At 54.6% G+C, this 23,316-nt stretch overlaps 3 protein-coding genes across 3 annotated transcripts in view; 2 read left to right on the top strand and 1 right to left on the bottom strand.

Moving 5' to 3' along the window:
- The first annotated feature begins 86 nt into the window (after positions 1-86).
- LOC128272175 (elongation factor-like GTPase 1) lies at positions 87-17,014 on the top strand. The gene is made up of 3 exons (XM_053009932.1): positions 87-2,562; positions 2,630-2,743; positions 16,641-17,014. Exons 1-3 carry the CDS (start codon positions 87-89, stop codon positions 17,012-17,014), a joined length of 2,964 nt encoding a protein of 987 aa, XP_052865892.1.
- On the top strand, positions 3,102-5,861 carry LOC128272176 (pre-rRNA 2'-O-ribose RNA methyltransferase FTSJ3). Its single transcript, XM_053009933.1, has 2 exons — positions 3,102-5,491; positions 5,556-5,861. Exons 1-2 carry the CDS (start codon positions 3,102-3,104, stop codon positions 5,809-5,811), a joined length of 2,646 nt encoding a protein of 881 aa, XP_052865893.1. The 3' UTR covers positions 5,812-5,861.
- The window catches only part of LOC128272177 (uncharacterized), a 41,324-nt gene continuing 26,490 nt past the window's right edge, over positions 8,483-23,316 (bottom strand). Inside the window, exons 2-5 of the mRNA XM_053009934.1 lie at positions 16,147-16,227; positions 15,965-16,026; positions 8,842-9,071; positions 8,483-8,766 (exon numbers count right to left, since the gene is read on the bottom strand). Of these exons, the coding sequence (XP_052865894.1) occupies positions 8,483-8,766; positions 8,842-9,071; positions 15,965-16,026; positions 16,147-16,227 (657 nt within the window). The remainder of the gene's footprint in view (positions 8,767-8,841; positions 9,072-15,964; positions 16,027-16,146; positions 16,228-23,316) is intronic.

The raw sequence follows: 23,316 nt of genomic DNA, 5'->3' as shown, positions 1-23,316 counted from the left end.
CGTCGTCGCGTTGTCAATTTGTCAAAAAACAGCTGCGCTGTGATCGTCACGTATTTCGTGAATGTGATAAATTGTGCGCGCGAATCATGTTGCGTGTAGAGTTAGGGACACTCCAACAGCTCCAGACGGACGCCAGCCGAGTGCGCAATATTTGTATCCTGGCGCACGTGGACCACGGCAAGACGACACTGGCCGACAGTTTGATCGCTAGCAATGGAATCATCTCGAGCCGGCTGGCGGGCAAGCTGCGCTACATGGACAGCCGACCGGACGAGCAGGAGCGCCAGATTACGATGAAAAGCAGCAGCATCACGCTGCTCTACCGGGAACTGGGACCACCGGGGGTAGATTATTTGATCAATCTGATCGACTCGCCGGGACACGTTGATTTTAGCAGCGAAGTGTCGACCGCCATTCGACTGTGCGACGGTGCGATCATCGTGGTCGACGTGGTCGAGGGCGTTTGTCCGCAGACTCGTGTCTGTCTGCAGCAGGCGTACGACGAGCAGTTATCGACGGTGCTTCTACTGAACAAGATTGACCGTTTGGTGCTGGAGAAACGCTTGGAGCCCCTGGAGGCATACCGGCACTTGGCGCAGGTACTGGAGCAGGTTAACGCTGTGGTTGGCAATTTGTTCGCATCGGACGTGCTGGCACGGGAGCAGATCGGTTCGGGAGACGATCAAACGTCGGCCTTGGAGGATGCGGACGATTCGGTGCTTTACTACAGCCCCCAGCAGGGAAACGTTTTATTCGGGTCCGCTCTCGATGGATGGGCGTTCGATTTGGTAACGTTTGCCCGGTTCTACCAAGGGAAACTGGACGGTGTACCGGATTCTACCGCGCTGCTGAATGGTCTGTGGGGTGACTTTTTCTACAGCCCACGGCGGAAGGTGATCGAACCGGGTGCGACAGAGAAGGGTCGCAAACCGTTGTTCGTGCAGCTGGTGCTCGACAATCTGTGGAACATTTACGGGCTGGTGGAAGATCGTGACGAGGCCAAGCTGCGATCGATCTCGGAACGGTGTGGTGTGGTGCAGAACGCAAGGGATCTGAAACACGCCGATGGACGTATTCCGGTGAGAAATCTTCTGTCCGGCTGGTTGCCGATCGAACGATCGCTGCTCGGTGCAGTGTGTCGTACCGTTCCAAACCCAACCGGCGTCAGTGAGGCCAAGGCGGAGAAGTTGCTGTGTTCGCGATTGTCCGACTTCGGTTCGTTCCCGGAGGCAACGCGTGAACTGAAACAGAACATAATGCGCTGTGATGCGGCCAGTGAACGGCTGATTGTTTTCGTTTCGAAAATGTTTCCAATTGAGCGTGGGGCGCTCGCCGGGGCCAGGGACACGTTGGAACGATTGACCAAGAATCTCTCCCTCGGAGTCGACGATGAGAGTGTGGACGAAGGAGAAATCTTTCTGGCCTTTGCCCGCGTGTTCAGTGGTACGCTACGGCGAGGAGCGCGTGTGTTTGTGATCGGGCCCAAGTACGATCCACGGACGATGGCGGCTAAGGATCCTGCGGAAACGGGCATGAATACGCATCTTGCGGAAGTGGAAATCGATAGTTTGTTTGTGCTGATGGGCCGCCAGCTGGCATCGGTTGAAAGTGTCCCGGCGGGTAACATCGTGGGCATTGGAGGGTTGCAGAATGTCGTACTGAAGACGGCAACGCTCAGCAACAGCCGCTACTGTCCGCCGTTCGTCGATCTACCCTTGATCGCCACACCCATCCTGCGTGTGGCAGTAGAACCCCGGGATATTCAAAATATGCCACGATTGGTGCGCGGTTTGAAACTCCTCAATCAGGCCGATGCTTGTGTGGAGGTGCGAGTGCAGGAGAGTGGCGAACACGTCCTGTTAACGCTTGGCGAGGTGCACCTTGAGCGGTGCATCAAAGATCTTCAGGAAACGTACGCCCGGATCGAGCTGAACGTGTCGAAACCGATCGTACCGTTCAAGGAAACGATCGTTCCGTTCGTGCCTACGTCGGAAGACAATCCGGAGGAGGAGATCGCAAAAGATCGCGAAAAGGACAAGACCGTAACGTTGCAAACCCCGAATCGACAGTGTACGCTGAAACTTGTAGCAGTTCCAATACCACCGGAAGTGGTGAAACTTTTAATCGACAACGAGGCGGTGTTGAAAGCATACTTTCAACATCGCGAAGCAGAACACTCGATCTGTCCGCAGGTGTTGCTCGACTCGATCGACGAGCTGAAAGCGAGCTTGAAAATGTTACTGCCGGAAAGCGTACCATTCGAGCGAATCTGGTCCTTTGGACCAAAGAAGTGTGGCACCAATTTGCTGGTGAACCGTACGGACTTTGTGCACAGCTCGGTTTGGCATGAGCTTGGTTCGGCGGTTCAGGACGACACTGTGCCAGGTGATCCTCGGGCGCAGTATGAATCGTCGTTTGTGAACGGATTTCAAATGGCCAGTCTCGCTGGACCGCTGTGCGACGAACCGATGCAAGGTGTGTGTTTCGTAGTGGAACGGTGGGAGCTGGATGTGAGTGTGGGCATCGATCTGGCATCGGTTGCGTCTCATGGACCGCTTTCAGGCAAGTCAAACGGTCGGATGTACCAGAATTACGGATGTATTTTAAAATGCAATAATTATTCTTTCAGGACAAATTATGTCGGCGGTTAAGGAAGGCTGCAAAAAGGCGTTTCAAAACCAACCACAGCGTTTGGTTCATCCCATGTACAGTTGCAGTATTACGGTAAACTCGGATGTTCTTGGTATGTTCTTTTTTGCTTCTTCATACGATTTCATAACATTGCTTTATGCATATTGAATCATCATAATATAAATATTTGATTTCGTCATTATTTCGGAGTTTCCCTTCGTTTTGAAATGTTCATGGTTCGTCATAGTTCAAAATCGTTTCCCTGGCAACACTGTCAAAGTAGATTTGTTTTCGTTCGCGTTGCTGTCACCGCTTTGACATATCGAGCACATGGTTTGTTGACGGGTACGAAGTGTGTGGAAGTGCGCCGGGTTTTCGTGTAAAAAGTGCTGTAAAATTACCATCAACTCCTGGTGTGTTGTACAAAACCGCATTATTGTGTGCTGTGATAAACCTTTCGCACGAGCAAAATGGGTAAAAAGGGAAAAGTAGGGAAAGATCGGAAGGATAAGTTCTACAAGCTAGCCAAGGAGTCCGGCTACCGATCGCGTGCCGCCTTCAAGTTGATTCAGCTGAACCGGCGGTTCGGCTTTCTGCAGCAATCGCAGGTATGCCTCGATCTGTGCGCGGCCCCGGGCGGCTGGATGCAGGTGGCCAAGCAGAACATGCCGGTGTCGAGCATCGTGATCGGTGTCGATCTGTACCCGATCAAGGGCGTGCCCGGGTGCATCAGTCTGGTGGGCGACATTACGAGCGACAAAACCAGGTCCGATCTGGCGAAGGAGCTGAAAACGTGGAAAGCGGACGTGGTGCTGAACGATGGTGCACCGAACGTTGGTAAAAACTGGCTGCACGATGCGTACCAGCAGGTTTGCTTGACGCTGAGCGCGGTCAAGCTGGCCACGCAATTCCTGCGCCCGGGCGGCTGGTTCATCACGAAGGTGTTCCGCTCGAAGGACTACAACGCGTTGATGTGGGTGCTGAAACAATTGTTCAAGAAGGTGCACGCCACGAAACCGTCCGCGTCGCGCAAGGAGTCGGCGGAAATATTCGTCGTCTGCCAGCACTACAGGGCCCCGGATAAGATCGACCCGCGCTTCCTCGACTCGAAGTACGTGTTCGAGGAGCTGGACATTGAGTCGAAGGACGGTCCCGCGGCCAACATTCTGAAGGAGCTCGAAAAGAGTACGACCAAAAAACCGAAAGTCGAAGGCTACGATGGGACGGACGTGCGAAAGATCGTGACGGTTCGGGAGTTCCTGCAGAGCGACAAGCCACTGCCGCTGTTGAGTCGTATTACGGAGATACAGTTCACACAAACCGATGCGGAGATTACGAACCACCCGGACACGACAGCGGAACTGAGGGAGTGCTGCAAGGACATAAAGATTCTGGGCCGAAAGGATCTGAAAGAGTTGCTCCGATGGCACAAGCTGTTGAGTGCGAAATTTGGCGCACCGCTAGTGGCCGCCGAAGTGGATGGGCAGGAAAAGGCGAAGAAGCAGAAGAAACAAAAGAAGGAAAATGGCGACGGTGAAAACGGCGAGGAGAGTGACGATGAAATCGATGAGGACATGGTGGAACTGCGTCAGTTGGATAAGGAAATTGCGGGCCTGCGTGATGAACAGATGCGCGAAACGAAGCGTATACGCAAGAAGGTGAACAAGGAACGCGCGAAGCTGAACGAACGGCTAAGTCTTAAGATGGTGATCAAGGGCGATGCAGGGCCGACCGAGCTGGCGTCCGATATGATTTTTACGCTAAAGGATGTGGCCAGCAAGCAAGAGCTGGAAAACATTCTCGACCAACCACCGGATCTTCCTGCCGAGGATGAGGCTGTGTCGGAAGACGAGGCAGCACGCAGGAAGCGAAAGTACGTTCGGTACGATCCCGAAACGAAGGGTGATCTGTTCGAAGACGAGCAGCTGCTGGCGGGAGACGCAGAAGATACCGATTCCGATGTGGATTCGGAGTTCGAATCGAAAGGAATGGACCTCCACTCGGATGACGGTGTGTTGAGCTTCGAGGAAGACGAAGATCGTGTCGATCCATCGGATGATGAGGATCGTAATCCTTTGATCACCGATCTGGACGATCGCAGCAAAGCGGACAAACGGCTGCAGCGGGCCAAGCTGTGGTACGAACAGGAAGCGTTCCAGAAGCACAATATCGAGGGCAACGACCAGGAGCTGGATTACGATATCGATCAGATGATCCAGGCGTACCAAAAGAGGGGCGTAAAGGTGCTCGGTGCCGAGCGCGACAAGGAGGATCGGGAAAACTTGCCGCTCGGTAAGAAAGCGCGTCGCCGAGCACGGCACAGTGCAAACGATGGGGACATTTCCAGCGACGACAGCTCGTCGGACGATGAGGCTGCTGGTGGTGGTGCGGCGGAAAGCGAAGGCCCCGCGCAGCATAAAACGATAGAGAAAGTGGCCGGGCAGGATGGTGGGTTTGAGATCGTTTCGGCGGAAGCGACCCGAAAGCCGAAAAAGATTAAGCTCAACGAGCAAGAGCTGGCCCTCGGGCAGCTGCTGGTGTCGGGGAAGAAGATGCGCCGCGATATCACGGATGCGGCGTGGAATCGGTACATGTTTAACGATTCGCACCTTCCCGATTGGTTCGTCGAAGATGAAGCGAAAACGATGCGCCGCCAGCTGCCGGTGCCGGACGACGTGGTCGAACAGTACCGGAAGACGAAGGATGAGTTTAACGTGCGCACGATCAAGAAGGTAATGGAGGCCAAGACCCGCAAGAAGCGCCACGCCACGAAGCGGCTGGAGAAGATCAAGAAGAAGGCGGAGCTGATTATGGAAAACGTCGACAACACCAACCAGGAGAAGATTCGTCTCCTCAAGAAGTAAGTGCGCTTTGGGGTTTGTTTCTCTGAGTTCAATACATAACCTGTGTTTTTTTTGTTACAGATTGTACAAAAAGGCCGACGCCAAGAAGAAGGAGGTTACGTACGTTGTGGCGAAGAAGTCTGGCGTCAGCGGCAAGAAGGTGCGCCGCCCGAAGGGTGTCGAGGGTCGGTTCCGGGTGGTGGATCCACGCATGAAGAAGGACCGACGGGGAGAAGTGACAAAAGAGAAACGCACGAGTAAACACGGCGGTGGTAAAGGGAAGGGCAAGGGCAACAAGGCCCCTGGACGCAAAGCGAAGGCCGGTGGAAAGAAGTAGCGATCGTGAGGAGCAGAACCGGAAACCCGTTTGTTGCTGCAAACAAATTGGCCAACATCAATTTAAATTTATAAATAAACATATTGTTGTGTAAACTTTGGCGAATGTTTGAAAACGATAGTTTTAAGTAGTTATTGCTTCAGGTAACTGCAATATTTATTCGAAAAGAATAAGGGCTTTCGCAATCACTAGAGAAATTATCAGTAAACTGCTAGGGGCGGAAGCATTCGAATGTGATGGATGGGTGGGTTCCGTGGTTGCGTCGCTGTTTAGTGCTCTGGTGAAAGGAAATCTCTTCCTCAAGGTTACCGGCTTTTCCGATGTGGTGGTGGCATTGGCGAAGCTCCCGTTTCGCGCACTGCTTGGTGTGCCAATTGTCGAAGTTCCCGTACAGCCACCAGAGTTCGTCGTTGTGACCAGTCTAGATGCTGGGCTACTTGAACATTGGGTGTGCACCTTCCATCCTTCGCAAAAGTGGCTACCAGCGTACGTACATCCCATCTGATAGTTCCAAGTATCCTGCACGGTGTAGTTAACCCGGAAGCAGTGGTACGCTGCAGCCGGTCCTGGGGTGCCCGATTGGAGCGACGGGTTGTGTGGTGCCAGCAGAAGATTGGTTACCTGCACGAGAGCATCCGAGCAAACGACGGTAGTAGCTATGTCGAGACATTTTTCATAGTTGCCAACGGATTGACACAACGTACAGCTGAAGTCGGGCACTGGAAGAGAATCAGTGTTGAACTGGAACAATTAATCAGTTGAGCTACCAAAGCCGGAGCCTGTACCTTCACTGCCAAACGTCCCAAAAAGAATTGCGGCCAAGAATACGGTCCACGACGTCATGCTGTGCCACATTTTCACGATCCACTTTCAGTTAGGTGCCGAGCAATACTGCAGTGTCAATTGTGAGAGCACTATCAATTGAAGAGGATCGTCAACGTTTCAACCGCGAACGAAGTAACAATCAGCTACGTTGTGCGCAATATTTTGGCAACTTGGCACTGCGCGATCGCGGTGCGTTCGAGTGGAGCAACACCTACATACTGCTACTTTCGCGACAATACCATCTTTTGTGCACGCTCGAGAAGAAAAACACACAGAAGCCGGGTTGTTATCTTTTGTCGTTTTCTTTTATTAGTTCTGCCATTAAACATTATGCTTCCCATCGCAGTGTGTGTGTTTTTTTCCGTTACTCGCAGTTAAATGGTTCCATACTGGGGCGGAAGAGTTTCTTATTCGATGATTTGCTTGAATTTAAGTTAGTTGCTTCTTCTTTCCGTTTATTCAAATTAACATACACTTACTGGTAGAAAATGTCAGAGTAAAATCCTGCCTCGGCCGGTGCCGTTAATTCTGATTTACTTTACTCCACGACACGCTATGCGCGCGCCATGTGGTCGTAGAGTGTGTGCGCACACAGTTTCGCACACGTTCCGCTTCGGTTCTTCGGTTCCGGTTTCAGGGGGCCCACAGACGTTCGTCGCCGCCCTTCCGTTTAAATACTATTTACAAAAACGCAAAAGAAAATTCTTTCACCGATTCGGCACTCGGCAGTCCTTACGGCGTATCTTGCTTCCCTATATAGCAGCAAACCAATATTGTGTGTGTGTCGGTAGTAGTATAAATAATATGTTAAAAATCGGCCCAAGGGATAACTGCGCAACTCAGTCGGTCGGAAGACGATCGTGCTCGAATTGCTTCTACTAAATATCTCTTCGTATCTCTTCCCGCGGCACCCGCGGAACCATCGGAACCATTACCATTACTGGATGCGTGTTGGTGCGTTTGTGTGGTTTGCCATTAAAACAAAAAAAGATTTCGTAATAAATAGATAGACGACGTTAATAAATAAGTTACGTTAGTAGCGATGTAAAAATACGGGGGACGATTTAGGGGTTTTTTCTCATTCGATCCGCGATTACCGTGTTTCTGCGCCTGCTGAACACCGCCGCCGCGCCTGTTACTTTGCTCGCACGTGCACCCGGTTCTCGTTCTTTCCATCACTGATGCCCAACTGATGGATGTCTGGTTTCGCTAAAATTTGGGCCACCTGCCAAGGGGTGAGCCCCGGGGTTTCTGAGGATCCGGATATTTGTGCTGACACCTTGCCTGCCTGGCGCAGTAGCGATGAAAAGAAAAAGGCACCGTGCTTATGTGCGACCCGGGCGGCTTCCGGGGACTTTGTTCGAGTTCGATTTCGTCGCAGGGATTCAGAAAGCCTCCCTCTGGTTTCCACTGGCGAATGGAAAACGGTTCCCTGGATGACGACCGTTCGCGCTCCGTGCGTACGTTCGCGATCCGGGACCGTTTGTCCGCTCCGCTGTGTGCCGTTCTGCATGATGCCGGCTTACAGTTTAAAATAATAATTCATGTAATCGGTTGTGGATGCGTTAGTGTAGTCGATCAGCCGGCATCGGAACCTGGCCGACGGTTCTAGTTACTATAAATACAGGGCAATAAATAAATGATGCGAAAGTGTAAAGGTGGTCTAGGTCCCGCCTTTGGGATGATCGCACTGGCGGTAGAAACATCCTATAGGATCTAGTAGACAGAGACGAAAGGCGGATGGATGGGCGAGCTTTCCAGAGTGCCGGGTCATAATACGCAGACCGCAGCACTGTTGTGGAACAATTTAGGACCATAGTCGGAGTCGTGTCCTAGCGATGCTCGGCTACTCTTCGCTGCTTGCTACCGTGACGCCGTCCGTCGAGTTCTGGTACGTCCGCGACTCGGTCTCTTCGGTCTCCGCTTCGACGGTGGCACCGGCAGCGCTACCACGGTACGAAGACACCGGCTGCCGGGACGGGAGCTTCCACTTGTTGTACACGTTGGCGGGTGTCTTGGCCGGTTTCGACGCGTAGTAGCTGGAAGTTTCCGGCGGCACGCACAGCATACCGTACACGTTGATTCCGGGCAGCCCGGCGTAGGTGGGCTGATCGTGCGCCAACGGTCCCTCTGTGGAGAGTTGGTTGAAAGGTTAGCAAATTGTGGCAGACGGCAGCGGTGGGGTTGCTGCTGGGTGGGACGTACCGAGTCGGTAGTGCGGTGGGCACTTGCAGATGACCAGATAGTGCGACTTGCCGGTCCGGGTGTTTTGCAGCGCCAGAATGGACCAATCCTTCGGCGCACGGCAGTCGCGCAGCTCGTTCGTGTTCTCGCACGTCTTCGCCAGCGTGATCGCCCGCTTCTGCTGGTTGCCGACGAGCTTGATCGTGTGGTTGTCGTCCTCGTTCAGGCTGGCCGAGCACGGGTCACGGTACCTGTGATCGGAGCGGGAGAGATACAAATAATTACTATACTTTTGCTGCACGGCACTCTGTGGCACTCTGGACGGGACTGGTGAAAGATTGATCGAGCGCCCGAAGCTCGTCCCGTGTAATAACGGCCGGTAATGAGTGGTGTGCCTGCCTGGTGAGGGTCGTTTGTTTTCCCCACCGAAAGCTTTAATTGAAAATAGGTCTTTTGTCGCCGATCGACAGACAGCTGTCCAGGTTGGTTTGTCAGCAGACGTCCCTATCGATTTATCGGCGCTTGTCTGTGATTGATCACCGTGGCCGGGTGAGCTCTGGGACGCCCATCGGCCCTGTGGGAAGCAAATAACCCATTTGTAACCGTCACAATCAACAGATGATGATGGGGGTACATAGCAGACTTGGGAACTGTTACTGCTCAGGTCTTAGTCACGGGCTAAGCTGTAGAAATGTCGTCGTATGTTTTGCGGATGATTAACCGTATTTGCCCAAAACTGCTGTTCAAACAACCCTTTTTCGGGGATATTGGTGAGAAGGTATGCCGGCCCCAATTGACGGCTGTGGTGCCAGAGTATTTCAGTTTTTTAGAAGATGTCCAACAGACAGTACCAACTCCGCGACACGGACGTGTCTGCGGTGCGCTTTTTTGTGTGTCTTCTCGTTGGCCTGTGCCTTGCTGGCAGTGGTTCGTACAGCTCTCCTCAGCTCATCTTGGGCCCCGCTGATTCTCAACACGTATTCACTCACTCTCTCTCGGGTGCAGGTCTTGCGCTGCAGTGCAAACTGTGCCAATCGACAGGCGACTACCGGAAGTGCCTCCAGAGTCCGGTGGTCGAGTGCACGCCATCGCTGGTCAACACGACGCACCTTTTGCTGGCCTCGGCTAACCCTAGTCTACGCTATGCCGGCTACCCACTGGGGGTGCCCCAATTTCAGTGCTTTCAGGTGAACTACACCGTGGCTGGCCTGTGGAACTATCAGATGGGATGTACGTACTTCACGACCAAAATATGTGAAGGTTGGCACAACGCCAGCAAGTGTCGGACGGACGGTGGCGGATCGGTCGTGGTGCCGGGTTTCATCTTGCCGGGCAACCGACCCCGGATTGCGGACTACAACCCGCGCGGTTCGGTGGATGTGCTGTTCCCTCACCGGAACCAAACGATCGTGCATCACGTCGTCCCAGGCGCGGCTGCCCCACCAGCGGTTGTGGTGGTGGCCCGAGATTACAAATCGAATGCCGGAAGTGGGATGCTGCTCAGTACGGTGGCAAGCGTCGCGTGTCTACTGCTCGTGATCGTCCGGTCGATCATCACTTCTAACTCTTCGTAGTGACTAACTTTTAACTTCTCTTAGTGTATGGGTTCTCCTCGTACTGATACTGAATAAACTTTCATTGACAACATCCGATAAACGAGTTCGTTCGAGATTTAAAACCTCCACTCGGTAGCTGCCTCAGAGATCTCTTCAATTTGGATTTCCAACGTCGGAACCATGAAGTTTGAGAGTAGTACCCAAATTGTATCATATTGAGACAGTAACCTTTCGCGAGAACCATCGATCGGTTACAAGGTGGAGTCGGTTCTAAGGATTTGCGACTTTAATCTTATGAAAACTCGCGTTTTACTGGCTTGCGTGAGTGTCTTAACCGCACAAGTTCCTCGATCCGGCTCGATCCCACATGGGCTCGATGTTTTTTGTCCGACCCTTAATAGGGCTTTTTTCGGTAAATTGATAACCGCAATTACAGGCTTCATTAGGCCGCCATGATACGATGCATCTGGTCTGCGTGTGGTTTCGACCGGCGCAGCCACTTCCACGCATTCCAGGTCACCGGAACCGGCCGCTGGCCAGCCCGGGTATAAACCACACGCATCCGGAACGCACAGCAGGGTTTCGGCGTCATCCGGCGCCAGTTTAATCAGTGCCACCACACGATCAGGTGCACCATTATTTTTCGGCGCACTGCTTCTGAAGGGGCCGACCCGGAAAAGTTTCTCCCATCACCCAGCAGCGAGAGCAAGAGAGAGAACCAATCGAAATCACATCGAACACTCGTCGAAAGCGCATCATTTGGCATCGTGCTGTGGGTCCGCGGCCAGCCAGCTAGCCTACCCACGGAGGAGCCCAGTGACCCGGAATGATGGTGGACCGATTAAAAGCAATTTCCGGCCAGCCCGCCTTCGAAACCTCAATTTTGGCAACCCGCGGCGGCGGCGGCGGTGGCTCCTCTAGTTGGGCGTGCGCGAGAGAAATTTTGCATACCCAGCAGTCGATCGGCTCGGATCCCTCGGAGTCGGAGCCGGAAGCTCTCGACTCGATAAAGATAAATTGCCGCCTCCGGGAGGGGGCTCTGATAAGTGAGTGCGCCTTTTATCGGATCGCCTAATGGCTCTGTTGGGGTCGATCGGATCGGATCGGAATTGAATCACCAGCGCCCGCACGCCCCCATCTCTCCGCCGTTGAACTGCCGTTGGCCATATGTCGAGCGGGCGTTTCGCGGTGAAGCCAACTTATCGAGAAAGTCTGCGAGCGACATCGGAAGGATTACCCCCTCCGCCCTAAACGCGCGGGAACGTATGGTGCGCCTCCAAAAACTGGACGAAAGAAAATCGATCGATCCGGATGGAGAGTGATAGGAGGGCTTAGCGAAGCGCATCTGGACCGGTAGGACCACCTCCCAAGAACCGTCCGTTCAAACGGAGGCGCCAATTGACCAATAGTGTTCCGCAACCACTGAGATCGTCGCGCGCGAAGTAATGAGTTTCTATCGCGTCCGGAATGGCGCCCGAAGCGAGGAAATTAATGTTCCACTAGGACCAACAACAAAAGTGACCCACAGGGGGGCCGATCGATAGAGAAAGTTCCCCGCCATCCAGTGAGCTGCGGTGGCCATTACTGACGCGGACTCCCCGGACCAAGAGGTCCCTCTAATTGTGTTGATTATTTTAACTTAATCATTTTTACAACACCGTGGTGGTCTCTCTCGGTAATAAATTCCCCGCGCTGTGTTGGTCGTACCCAGGATATAGGAAACGCAACATAAAGGCCGTGCCAACCCATCAGCATATGCATGCTTCGGGGGGGCACTATTGGCGATGCACCAGCCAGCCAGCCAGCCAGCCTGCAAGTTGATCGATGGTTGATGCCGTTTTCAGCGGACGCTCAGGACGCCGACTGGGACGTCAATTAAGAGCGGCCTAATGTGGGAATCGCAGACGGCGACCTACTGGCTGGCTGGCTGGCTGGCTGGCCGGCCCGGTAATAACCCCGGGGTGGTGGGTGCCGTTCCGAAACGCTGTTTGCTTTTCTCTCCGCTTCTCTCCTTAATTGATTGGCAGCAGGCGGCTTTCCCCACGTTAGCCGAATCGTTCAATAATGTTGTGCCTAAAACTCGAGTCACACTTTTCACCTCTCGCGTTGTCGTCGATGATTACTTGGCGGGCGGATTAAATCTTCCCCTACCGTCCACGGGGGGCGCACTCGGTTCAGGTCTGCCCGGTCCAATTATTCACAATTATGCACGATCCGCAGCACGCGATACGCGTGCGAATGAAGGATTGAGTGATCAATCCGCACCTCGACCGTGATCCGCGCGATCCACACTGTGTGTGTGTGCCGTTTTTGCATAATTATTCGATGCAAAATGGCTGATTACAGGATTACGGCACCGCTCGATTTAATGGATATAGCGGCGAGTGGCGAGTGGATCCGAATCCGCGCTGTGTACCTCGAATGGGGAGAGCATACTTTTTTGCGAGTTCACGACGTACACACGGGGGACATGCTCGGAACACGTATCACGATTACCGCGAACACAACCAGCAGCTAGCGGCCACGGTCCCGGTCGGTCCGCGCGAAGTTCTGGTTGTCCCAGAGAGACGTCCTCCCCAATATGTGTGCCGCGCTTGGCGAGGGCCAACCGATATATGCTAATAGCGAGCATATATTTACACAATCGATCGGTGGGCCGGACCCCCGGCTCATGGCCTCGGTCGCGGTCCAGGTCGACCGTTCCGTGCGGACATCACGTGGAGTTCGAAGAAGCCAACGATGACTGTAATCAGTGGTAGCGAATGCCACTTTGCGGATTGGAGGTCGCCGGCAGGCCAGGAGCGCCACCATCTCGCGAAACCGTCGATGGCGTGGGAATTGAGGCTACCCTCTAGGGGGGGGTGTTGTTTAGGTTTAGTGTTGTTGTTGGCGGAAGTTTCCCCACAGGCTTTTCATTATCTCCTGTGGAGCGTTCCGAGGCGTCCAGAGTTTGCATACCACCCGACCCGACTCCCCGGGTCCCCTGGTCGTGGACCTGATCGTGTTCTTATCCGTGTTTTTATTTTGTCGTGCACGTTGTCCCGTGCTCCACGACGCTGGTGCACCGGGACGGGACTCCGGGGCGACACAGAGTATTGCATATTACATAAACATTAGCGTACAATAAGCCCTTCCCTGCGATGGCTGGCCGGGGCGGGCAAGTATTGTTGGCGGAATTACAATTTTTCGCCCCTCACGCGAGCGGCTCAAGTTGTGTCCGCGGAGCGTGTGCTCAAGTCTGGTCGTCTGGCGCTCCGGGAACCACCGGGGTGACCCCTTTAGAGGCTATTTGTAATCCTCAGCCCCTTCCGCAGGATGTTCGTCCCGAAATATCGTTTTAACGGGACTCGCCAACATGGCTCCCTTCATCGAGTGGCCACCCACCAAAAGACCCACCACTCGTTGCGTCGTCGCCGGTGTCGTGTCGTGTTTGGCGGTGATTTAATTAGATACGTGATCACCTCCAACCTCCAACACTCGGAGGTCCGTCCGGGTCCCGAGCACCGTCCGGGTTTGGGTTTTACCGAGTGGATGCTACGAAGCTGGCTGGCTGGCGCTGCACGGTCACGGCCGGGCGGTCAGGTCGAGCGGTAATATTAATAAACATTTCCACTTAGGACCGAAAGTGCTTTTCCTTGCCGCGAACTTCCCTTCACGGGTGTGGCGCACGCAAAAGCGGAGCAACCGATTGACTGGCCGACGATTTATGCAAATGCATTATGCCACGATGGCCGCGGGGGTCCTGTGGAGACGAATTATGGGGCGTACAACAAGTGTATTGTTATGTACTGTAAATTAATAGCGCGAACATATCAACGTGACACTGAGTGCCACTGGTGGGATTACATTGCTTCGCCAGAATCCAACGGCAAAATTGTGGGAATTGTAGGTAATTGAACGCAATTTGGGTCACAAAACAAGGATCAGCCGATTGCTGGAATCGAACTGTCACTTGTTGTTGTTATTATTATTTGAGAGAATTTGAGCTTAAGCTTGTCACCAAATGTCACTGTGCCGCATGTTTACTAGATGAAATTCCTCTGGTAACTTGATCCTGTCGCTTAACATGTTTCGCACATTCTCAAGTTACATCTACAACTACATCGCCTGGGGTTGGGTTCAATCACTTTTCGCACTAATGCATGTCTTATTAATTTATGTTCCATTTTGCGCCCACTCGTGGTAACACAATTCCGGTCTGGTGCGTACGTTCGGACATTCCGCAGCGCGCAACACGGACAGTGTAATGGCAGGAGGCGATCCACTTGCACCGAGTACACCCAGATTCGATTAGCGATTTACGGCGGCGGAGGCAGTCGGTCGTTCCGCGGGCGACATTCAAGACAACAGACATTCAATAAACCCTAACCACCCCGTATTCGTTGGCCGCCTTTCGGACCAGACCGGGGTCAGCCGGCGAGCCGGGCCGCCACACCGGACCCCCGGCCACACGCCGGTGGTGTACCTGTCATACACATGTTCAGCAGCTTGTTTAGCAGGCATAATGAGACGCGCGCGCCCTACAACGGGTTTAATGCGGCGGAGCGGGGCCCTTAAACGTGTAGTTACCACCGGCGAAGGGCCACAGGGGCCGAACACCAAGCAGACCTCCGGACAGGACCGGACCGCTCGCTGTTGTTACTGTGGAAACCTCCGAAGCATGATTGATGAGGGTAATTGTGTGTTTCCCCGTGATCGCCATCCGCGGCCATAACCCAGCGGCGTGTCCATCGACCCGGCCCGGCGTCCGTTGGCCGTTTTGCGTCTTCCCTAGCGCGGGCGGCTGATAAGCCAGCGGTGGTGTCCGGGGGGGGGCGCCACTCCGTAAATCGGCCACGGCGATCGATGGACCCACCGACCGTCCCTCTGTCTGCGTGCTCAAAGTTACCACATTGGCCACGGTCATGGCTTTTTGGTGCGGAAAGTGAAAACCAATTACCCCGGCTGCATCCCACTCGTGTGGGCCACTCATCCGCCAGTCATCCCAAACGCATCCCGCGGGTGTTGTTCGGGTTTGGGTCTGGGCTTCGAACTTTAAATCGTGGGACATCCAGCCCGACTGGTGATCCTCCCGACTTTTGACCAACTGTCTGCAGAAGCGTGTGTGTGTCGAATGTCGATTCGCCCCAGACGTACCGCCAAACTAGTGGAAGCCAGCCCCTCCATCTACCCCGGTCAATGACATTGCGGCCGCGCAGTAAACCTTACGCTTCTCGGTGACCTTGCGCCGTTCGTTCTCGTTTAGAACGGCAGAACCAAGCGAAACAGCCGGCTTTGGATGTTCGGGCACCCGGAGCGATGGCGAAGCAATCCACCTGATCCAGTGGGAGCCACCCGCCGCGGGTCATTGCGCTGTGCCCCGTGGGAGCCTCCGTGCAGTGGCAGCAACCACGAAACTACTGCCCAAAAACCCGAAAACTAGCCCAGTCATGTCAATTAATGTTAGGCTTTCGATGGGGCCATTCTGCGCTACGGCCCTCGTTACTGATTAGAAAGAAGTCCTAATGCCGACCAGCCGACACCTAAACTCCCGAACTTCCGAACATGGCGCGCCACTGGTAGACGGGTGGGAGTTTCTGGGACCTTACCTGGGCGGACAGGCGCACAGTGGCTGGGTGTAGTTCAGGCGCACGTAGACCGCATTGCAGACCTGAGATCATCGCGGCGTGAAACGAAAGAAGAGTGGAATTCAATATTGAGCATTGATCGTGTTTGCGTGGCGATCGGACGAGCGATGTGTAACGGTTCCGTTTCCGCGGCCGGTTCCTACCTGCTGGATGGCGCACTCCGGCAGGAAGTAGATATGCTGATTGTGCGGGTAGTAGTGGTACTTCGTCGGAGCCAGCCCGGTCTGCAATGGAGCGAAGCAAAAAGAATTGGGGTGGGGTTAGTCCGATTATGGCGCCTTCCATTTGCTGGTGCGATGATGGGGGCTCTCCGAAATCTGTATCGCTGCCCTCGGTTGCATATGCTGTCTGTGGTGCCTGGGATGCAGATGAGACCACCGACGAAACTCGGTGCGGAGTCTGTTGCTCAAGTGTGAGAAACTTTTGAACGTTTTAACCACGATGGCGCCCGCAGATTGTAGCTCCGTTCTGGCCTGGGGCATTGTTTTCTTCTTGGTCGGTAGCTTGTGGTACTAAAATAGTGTTGCGTTCTGTTGGGCGGGGAGCGCGAGGTCTGCTTACGGCACGGCGAAAGTGAACGAAAAGTATTCCCATATAATAACTGGCTCCAATTACTGGTTCATTCCTCTGTTCGCAGGCAAGCTGTACGCCGTGATCGGCCGTCGACACGGCCGGATCCAGTCGGCCGATCTGATCGAAGGCAGCGGCCAGTTCGACGTGACCGCCGCCATCCCGGTAATCGAGTCGTTCAACTTTGCCACCGAAATACGCAAGCAAACGTCGGGCCTGGCGATGCCGCAGCTAGTGTTTAGCCACTGGGAGACGCTCGACATCGATCCACACTGGGTCCCGTCGACCGAGGAGGAGTACCTCCAGTACGGTGACAAGGCCGACTTTACGAACGTGGCCCGGGTGTACATGGACGCGATCCGCGAGCGGAAAGGACTGCCGGTCGAGAAGAAATTGGTCGAGTTTGCCGAGAAACAACGCACCCTGTCCAAGAACAAGTGATTGAAGCCTGATCGTTGCGCTCTTCCAAATAAAGGGACAGGTTTGCTGGCCCCCGAATAGTGTTGTTTCTTGTCTCACCATCTCGTCCGAAAGCCTGCAAGTCTAAGGTCAAGACTTGAACTATTTTGGTCGGTCAGATCAAAGACACCTGGCCCTACCTATCATTACCGATAACGCTGAGTACAGGAATGGGTAAGCGACGTTGAGGCTACACTTTCTCCACTTTAAGATCACCAGAGCAAGAGTATCACGTGGCACAGTGTTTATGAATTAGTGACAGGTAGATCGCCTGACATTGCCAATCCAGTTCGCGTCTGCGGTTCGCGTCATTCGATCTCCGGCTGGTGACTCCGTAAGCCGAGGCGTAAAAAATGGACCACGCCTCGGCTTACCGAACTTGCGCACCGCCTGTGCTCCCAATGCCGATCTCCCCCTCCCCGTGCCGCCTTCGGTGCTGGCCTATTCGGGTATTCGACTCAGTAGGGCACCCTCGGCGGCGGTGACCCAAAAACGGAAAGATATAATCCCCCCTCACCGTGGATCGCCGGGCCGTAAGTTCCGGGCCGGGACTTGGTCACCACAACCGGCAACCGGGCTGGCGTTGGGTGTTTGTGTTGCGGTTGATTTGGCGCCGGGTTGTTGGGTGCCCCGATCGCAACGAGTGCACGCGCGCCCTGGTGTCTCCCAGGCGCGCATCACATTTTCACCAGAGACACAACTTTCCCCCACCGGAACGGGGGGCGGTTCGGAAAATCGGACGAAGATTCGCTTTCGGGCCCTGCGGTCTGGTGTTTGCCGGTGGTTTGTTCTGTGATTAGAAACTCAGGTATGTTTCGTGCGGCGCGCACAATCTGGTTTCAACGATTGAATCTGGTTAATTACAGGGCCGCGAACCAAGAGGAGCCGCGCGGCGGTGGAGCCAGCGGAGGGATCTCCAATCGCGGCGCGATGGTCTGTCATCGCACGGTCGGTGGCTGTGCCATGGTTTGGGCGATGACAATTAGCACGACCGCGAAGAGATTGGGTACCAGCAGCGCCACCACCGTCAAGTGGGCAGATTCCCACACGCAGCCCACGGCAGAAGCCGGCCACTTTTCCCACCACACCCGATGGATCCCACCGGCACAACCACAACCGCCGTGGGACGGTGGCCGAGGTCGCGCTTTTCGCTGATTGGTTTCACTTTCACGTATCGATATTAGCATGCACCAAGACGACGACGACGACGAACGGGTTCGTGCGGGTTCAGGTAGGTCAGCACTCACTCGGCGGGAATGTTCATCCGATGCATGGTTTTGCTTTCGTTCCAGGTTTTGGTCTTCGCCGTCGTCGTCGTCGTCGGTTGGATCTCTGACGTGGGGGGTCGGAGAGAAGATTGCAAAGCTTCGATATGCGCCGCTGACGCTGCCGTCACCGTGAACCTGAGGCTCATGACAGGCGTCGGGAGGACGCGTATCATCGTATGTCCCAGTCCGCGAAGTCCCCACAAATCATGATCCCCGCATCGCGCGGTCGCAGTTTGGGAAACACACGGTGAGGAGCGAAAGTTACAAAAGCGCCGGCTGGAAAACACGGGAAAATGACAACCGTAACCCCGGCGTGTGGAGTGCGTACCACCCGGTCGTCATTCTGCGCCGTCATGCAGCAAACCGCTGGGTAACGGACCTGGGACCCCGTGGAATGCGTGGAATACGCACGAGGGACACTGATGCACGGTGGTTTCGCCAACCGATGCTGGGAGTGAAGCCAATTAACGGTGCGCGCCCGCTCTGGACGACACCGGCCAGGGACGGCGGCCTGGGTAGCGCAGGCTGACCGCCGCTGCTGCTGCTGCTGCTGTGCAGCGGTAGTGTGGCATGTTTTGGCTAATTAATAAGCGGCATAATTGGGTGTAGGTTTCATGTCGGCCCGGGTGTACAATTCCCGCAACTTCCTGCAGCGAAGGAGGAACTACGGGCACCCCGCGCTGTGGGTCGCGCGCTGGTCTACGATACCATCCACAGTTATGGCTATTAGAGAGCTATAAGAATTCGCAAGAAATGGCCAGATTGAAGAGGACGTACTGCGGACGTTCACAGAACGTTTGGAGCTGAAGGCTTTGCCCCACACCAAGCAGACCAGGTAAGGGCTGTGACGTCGCTCTCTTTTACTTTCATTGAAACGCGACTTCGTTCCGACGGCTCAGCGACATGTTTCAGTTCTGTTCTTATGCACCGAAGGCGGATGCTGGAGAAAAAACGAAAACCGAAATAGAGTCCAGGAAGGCCAAATTAATTCGTTCCAAAAGGATGGCCTGACGCGCGAGACGACCAGATGCTCCCGGCAGTGTTCGAAATGTCTCCGGCTATCAAGCGGTGGAAAATTACAAATTTCACACTTCCGACCTGATCATGCCTCCGGCGGTAGCAGCGAGATAGACGGACTGACCTCGGTGGGTCGTGACTGACCACCCCATCCATCCGGACTGCGCCAGAATTGTTCCTCTGCGCGTCCTGAGCGGTGGGCACCGTGACCAACCGGTGGGGTCGCTTTGCAGCCCGAAGCACGCCGCCAGACGCCAAACGACGCCCGGTTCGCACGACCATCGCATCGCGAATGAGGTCTTCCAATTGAGGTAGCCTCCGAATGGGTGCAGCGTGATCATCGTGACGACAGTGACAGTGATTGGCAGCGTGGCGCAGTGACCACCAAACACCCCCGGGGGACGGCGGACTACCTCGGGACCAGAGTTTGCCGGGGCGAAGCGATTAGTGATTGATTTTTACCGCCACCCATTACCGGCGACCGGTGGCCGTTAATCCAGCGGGAGCCGCTGCTTGGACTGGCGGTGGCCGCGACTATGGCGTTTAATTAATTACCCTCCCCCAACCCACAAGGGGGCGATCGATCGCCGCCGGTCGTTTGTCAGGAAGCGGCGCTCGTGTCATAATGACAGATCGTTAACCAATTATTATATTAGCGATCGACAGGACCGGATCGGCGGGCGGTGCGAACTTTTTGCGCGTGCGCAGAATCGACGAGGTGAATGAAAGTTTTTTGTTCGCGATCGCTTCGAGTTGTGCATTTCCCATTGTCCCAGTGAACCAGTATTTTGTAGCGGCGACGAACTGGGGCACGCTGCGTGGTGGGACCCGGGGTTTAACTGAAACCGATGCTCACGATCGATTGCGAGAAAGGGTGGCGGATTCGCTGCGGATGATCTGCGGTGGGCTGTGGTTAACCTTGATGGGGAATGGCACACCCGAACCGCGGTCGGTCCAATGGGCAAAAAATCGGAACACTCGCCCGGTGACAGTCCCGGGGCTTTCTACTTCGCTTCGCGAAAGCAACACGGCGTCGCCTCTCGGAAGTTCGTTGTGCCAGTTCGCTGGGGACTGGCGATGTGAACTATTGGTACCTTCCCGGGTTCACGCCCGGCCATCCTGGTCCGCTGGGTGGTGAGAAAATTCCCCACGCGGGAGATAATGGCGCCCCGAGCCAGCCCTCCAGTCAGCTTCATCACCTGTCGCATTAGCATCACGCGCGCTGCCAACGACCCGACACCTTGGACCATGGCAGCTGGATGGGCGGGGAATCATTTGCAATCAAAGGGCTGCCTTTTTGGACGCGGTGAGAGCCTGAGAACTCTCGCCACTCTCGACACAGGACGGGGACAGGTGACAAACCAGCCAGCCAGCCAGCTAGCCAGCCGCCCACGGTGAGCTCGTGAAGTGAAGAAGAAAGTTGTTAAGCAGAACGTTGCCGCGTTTCACATCCAATTAGGTGCCCGAGAGGGAGAGTTTTCCACGCGGGCGCTCGAACCGAAACGTGGCCTTGTGACGGCGTGCGTGCGTCTTGTTCCCCGAGTGCGACAGTTCTCGTGGCTTCAGCTCTTATCAAGATTCCGCTAGTTACCCCGGTGGGAAGTCGGTGCTCTGGCCACTGGCAGACTTTCCATTTCTGCTGCGTGCTGCTGTGAAATAGACATAAATCATACGAGACTCCTCTCAGGGGTGCTAAACTGATGGACGATAGCGCACAGAGCGCCACACTGATTATTCCGGAAACGTTCTCAGCTCGAAGGCGTTTCAGTCGTTCAGAAAGGAGATGATCTTCTCGAGTCGTTATGATTATGATCGGCAAATAGGAGCGAATAAAAGAAGCTTTGCCCCTAATCAAATTAATGCTATGCTAAGTGGTAACAAATCTAAATCTCCCTGTAGGATCGGTTTTGGGAACATCGTTTCGTTTGAAGAGACCGTCTCAAGTGTTTTCCATTCCGTTTAGGTTCCTTTAACCTAAGGCGCTCTTGGCCGATGGTTGATCCCTCACTACGCCTTTCTAATTCGAAACGGGGTTCTGTTCCCGTGCCTGGTCTCCTGTTTCGTTGTTTTTACAAATCGCCCGCGCGCGTGAGCCCCGGAGCGCTGAATGGTAGAAAAAGGTTGCACAATTCATGTTTCGATAATTGGCCAAGGGTCTCTGGGTGTTTTGTGTTGTTTCACATCCGTTCGCTGGGCTGTCCCGCTTTGCGATGGGGCCGCCCCGGGTGTTCCCCGGGCCGGATGGAGCCGCGGTGGTGAGCCAAATTACACCGATGTTTGCACTTGGCGCAAACAAATAATAGGCTCTGCGGCTTCGGCTGCCAGGACGGATTAGACAGACCAACGCTCGCACGCGGAGAAAGGACAATTTATGCGGTTCAATTTTCAATTACAAGCATTACCATCGGCGGACTTTCCCAGCGGCAAAACTCGGGTCGGTCCTGGGTGTGTATGTGTGGGTCAAGGTCTGGCACATGATTTAGGGTCCTCTTTTTTCTCACTCTCCCTCTGTAGGAATCTCCACCAAATCGGCGCGAGGCGAGGTCCAACAGTGAAACCACGAGACAGTCTACTGAGCCCATCGTGGACCCGCGTCTGGGCGCAATCGGCCACAATTTATGACCCTCCGAGTGCACTACGTTGCAATCGGCGTCCCTTTCCCGTGTTCGGAATGTTTCGACATGGAAGGGTTTGTTGTGCCGATCGCGGGCCGATCGAAAGGTCAGATGCATGCCCGTGGGATACGCTCGGGTTTTGCATGGCTCCGCTGCGTTTGGCCCGGAGAGCGAGAGTAAAGCCCAATCAAAAATGCAACACTGCAATTGATTTGTGGACTCATCAGCCGCCGTGGACACGGTACAACGGTGTCCCGTTCCCGGTCCGGTCCGGTTTGTTGATCCCGTGCGCGAGGCCAATGTTCCACCGTTCGGCGGAGGATAACGGGGCACCCGCGCACAGCCCGCGTAATGTTGCAGAACACCGCGACGGTGCCGGTGCCAAAGCGAGTGGACGGAAAATTCTTGGCCATTTCAGCTGTGGCGTTGGCCCTGCACCTCGGTGTGGCCGGTGGATGGTGAAATTTGTAATTCAAATTTTTACAACCCAACAACGTGGCTTGCGGCGACGGCGGCGATGGCCCCAGCATTCCGTAATAATATTAATTATGGAAATAAAAAAGAACGTACCCATCGGCCGCCGGGGGCCGGGTTAGTTGGTTGCGGCGCGCAGTTTTAATTACTTTTACGCGAGCTCAGAACGGCAAACCGTTCTGTGCTCGGGGTGGGGACCTTCAGGAGGGGAACTTCACGTTCTTGACCACGGCGGAGGTCCATCGTTTCGTATCGGGAGCAGGTACTTATGTTCAGCGCTTCGCTTGGCCAAGTGAGATAACCTTGAGCGAGATATTTTTAGCTACATTAGAGTAATGAGCTTCCTTTTTCAATTTCAGCTAAATTAGGAGAGTCGCTCCCTCCCGGCCAGCGTGAAAGCGTAGCCATGGGACCCCCTTCTGGCGTGCTTCGGTTTCTTTCCAAACCACGGAGGAGAGGACAAATATCTTGGCATCCCGATCTCACCGCGCGTCCGAATAGAACCGGGACCCGGGAGGAATGTCCCTGCAGCCGGCGTGGAAGTGTTGATGTGAGGGACGCGACGCCACAAACAAGGCGTATCTAATGCGGGGAATGGTGTCTGGTGGTAACTGATAGCGTCCGGGAGACACTCGGAACGGCCGTGGGCGCACAGGCAGCCCTTAACGAGAGAGAGCCCACGGCCGACGGATCCGTTTTCTTTCGTTGCTTTCCCGCCCGTCAGGCGATGATTACGGTGGCGATAGCCCACTCGAACGGCAGCCCGCCCGTCACAGGATCGCGGTGGGAATGGGCATGAAATTATTAATTAACTCGCATCGATCGGCTCGCCAGTATTCGCTGGTGTGGGGCAATAGCGAAAAAATGATTGTGAACCAAAGAGGGCCACCGGTCAATTACGGGTATTATC

The sequence above is a fragment of the Anopheles cruzii genome, chromosome 3 (assembly GCF_943734635.1).
Source record: "Anopheles cruzii chromosome 3, idAnoCruzAS_RS32_06, whole genome shotgun sequence".
NCBI classification, from domain to species: Eukaryota; Metazoa; Arthropoda; class Insecta; order Diptera; family Culicidae; genus Anopheles; species Anopheles cruzii.
This window is presented reverse-complemented; position numbering and strand designations above follow the sequence as displayed.

Bases quoted from the DNA above. Each gene is read 5' to 3' on its own strand.
- LOC128272176 (XM_053009933.1), top strand. From the start codon at position 3,102: ATGGGTAAAAAGGGAAAAGTAGGGAAAGATCGGAAGGATAAGTTCTAC. The intron at 5,492-5,555 runs GTAAGTGCGCTT...TTTTTGTTACAG, and splicing joins AAGATTCGTCTCCTCAAGAA to ATTGTACAAAAAGGCCGACG.
- LOC128272175 (XM_053009932.1), top strand. From the start codon at position 87: ATGTTGCGTGTAGAGTTAGGGACACTCCAACAGCTCCAGACGGACGCC. The intron at 2,563-2,629 runs GCAAGTCAAACG...TTATTCTTTCAG, and splicing joins GTCTCATGGACCGCTTTCAG to GACAAATTATGTCGGCGGTT. The intron at 2,744-16,640 runs GTATGTTCTTTT...CTCTGTTCGCAG, and splicing joins GGTAAACTCGGATGTTCTTG to GCAAGCTGTACGCCGTGATC.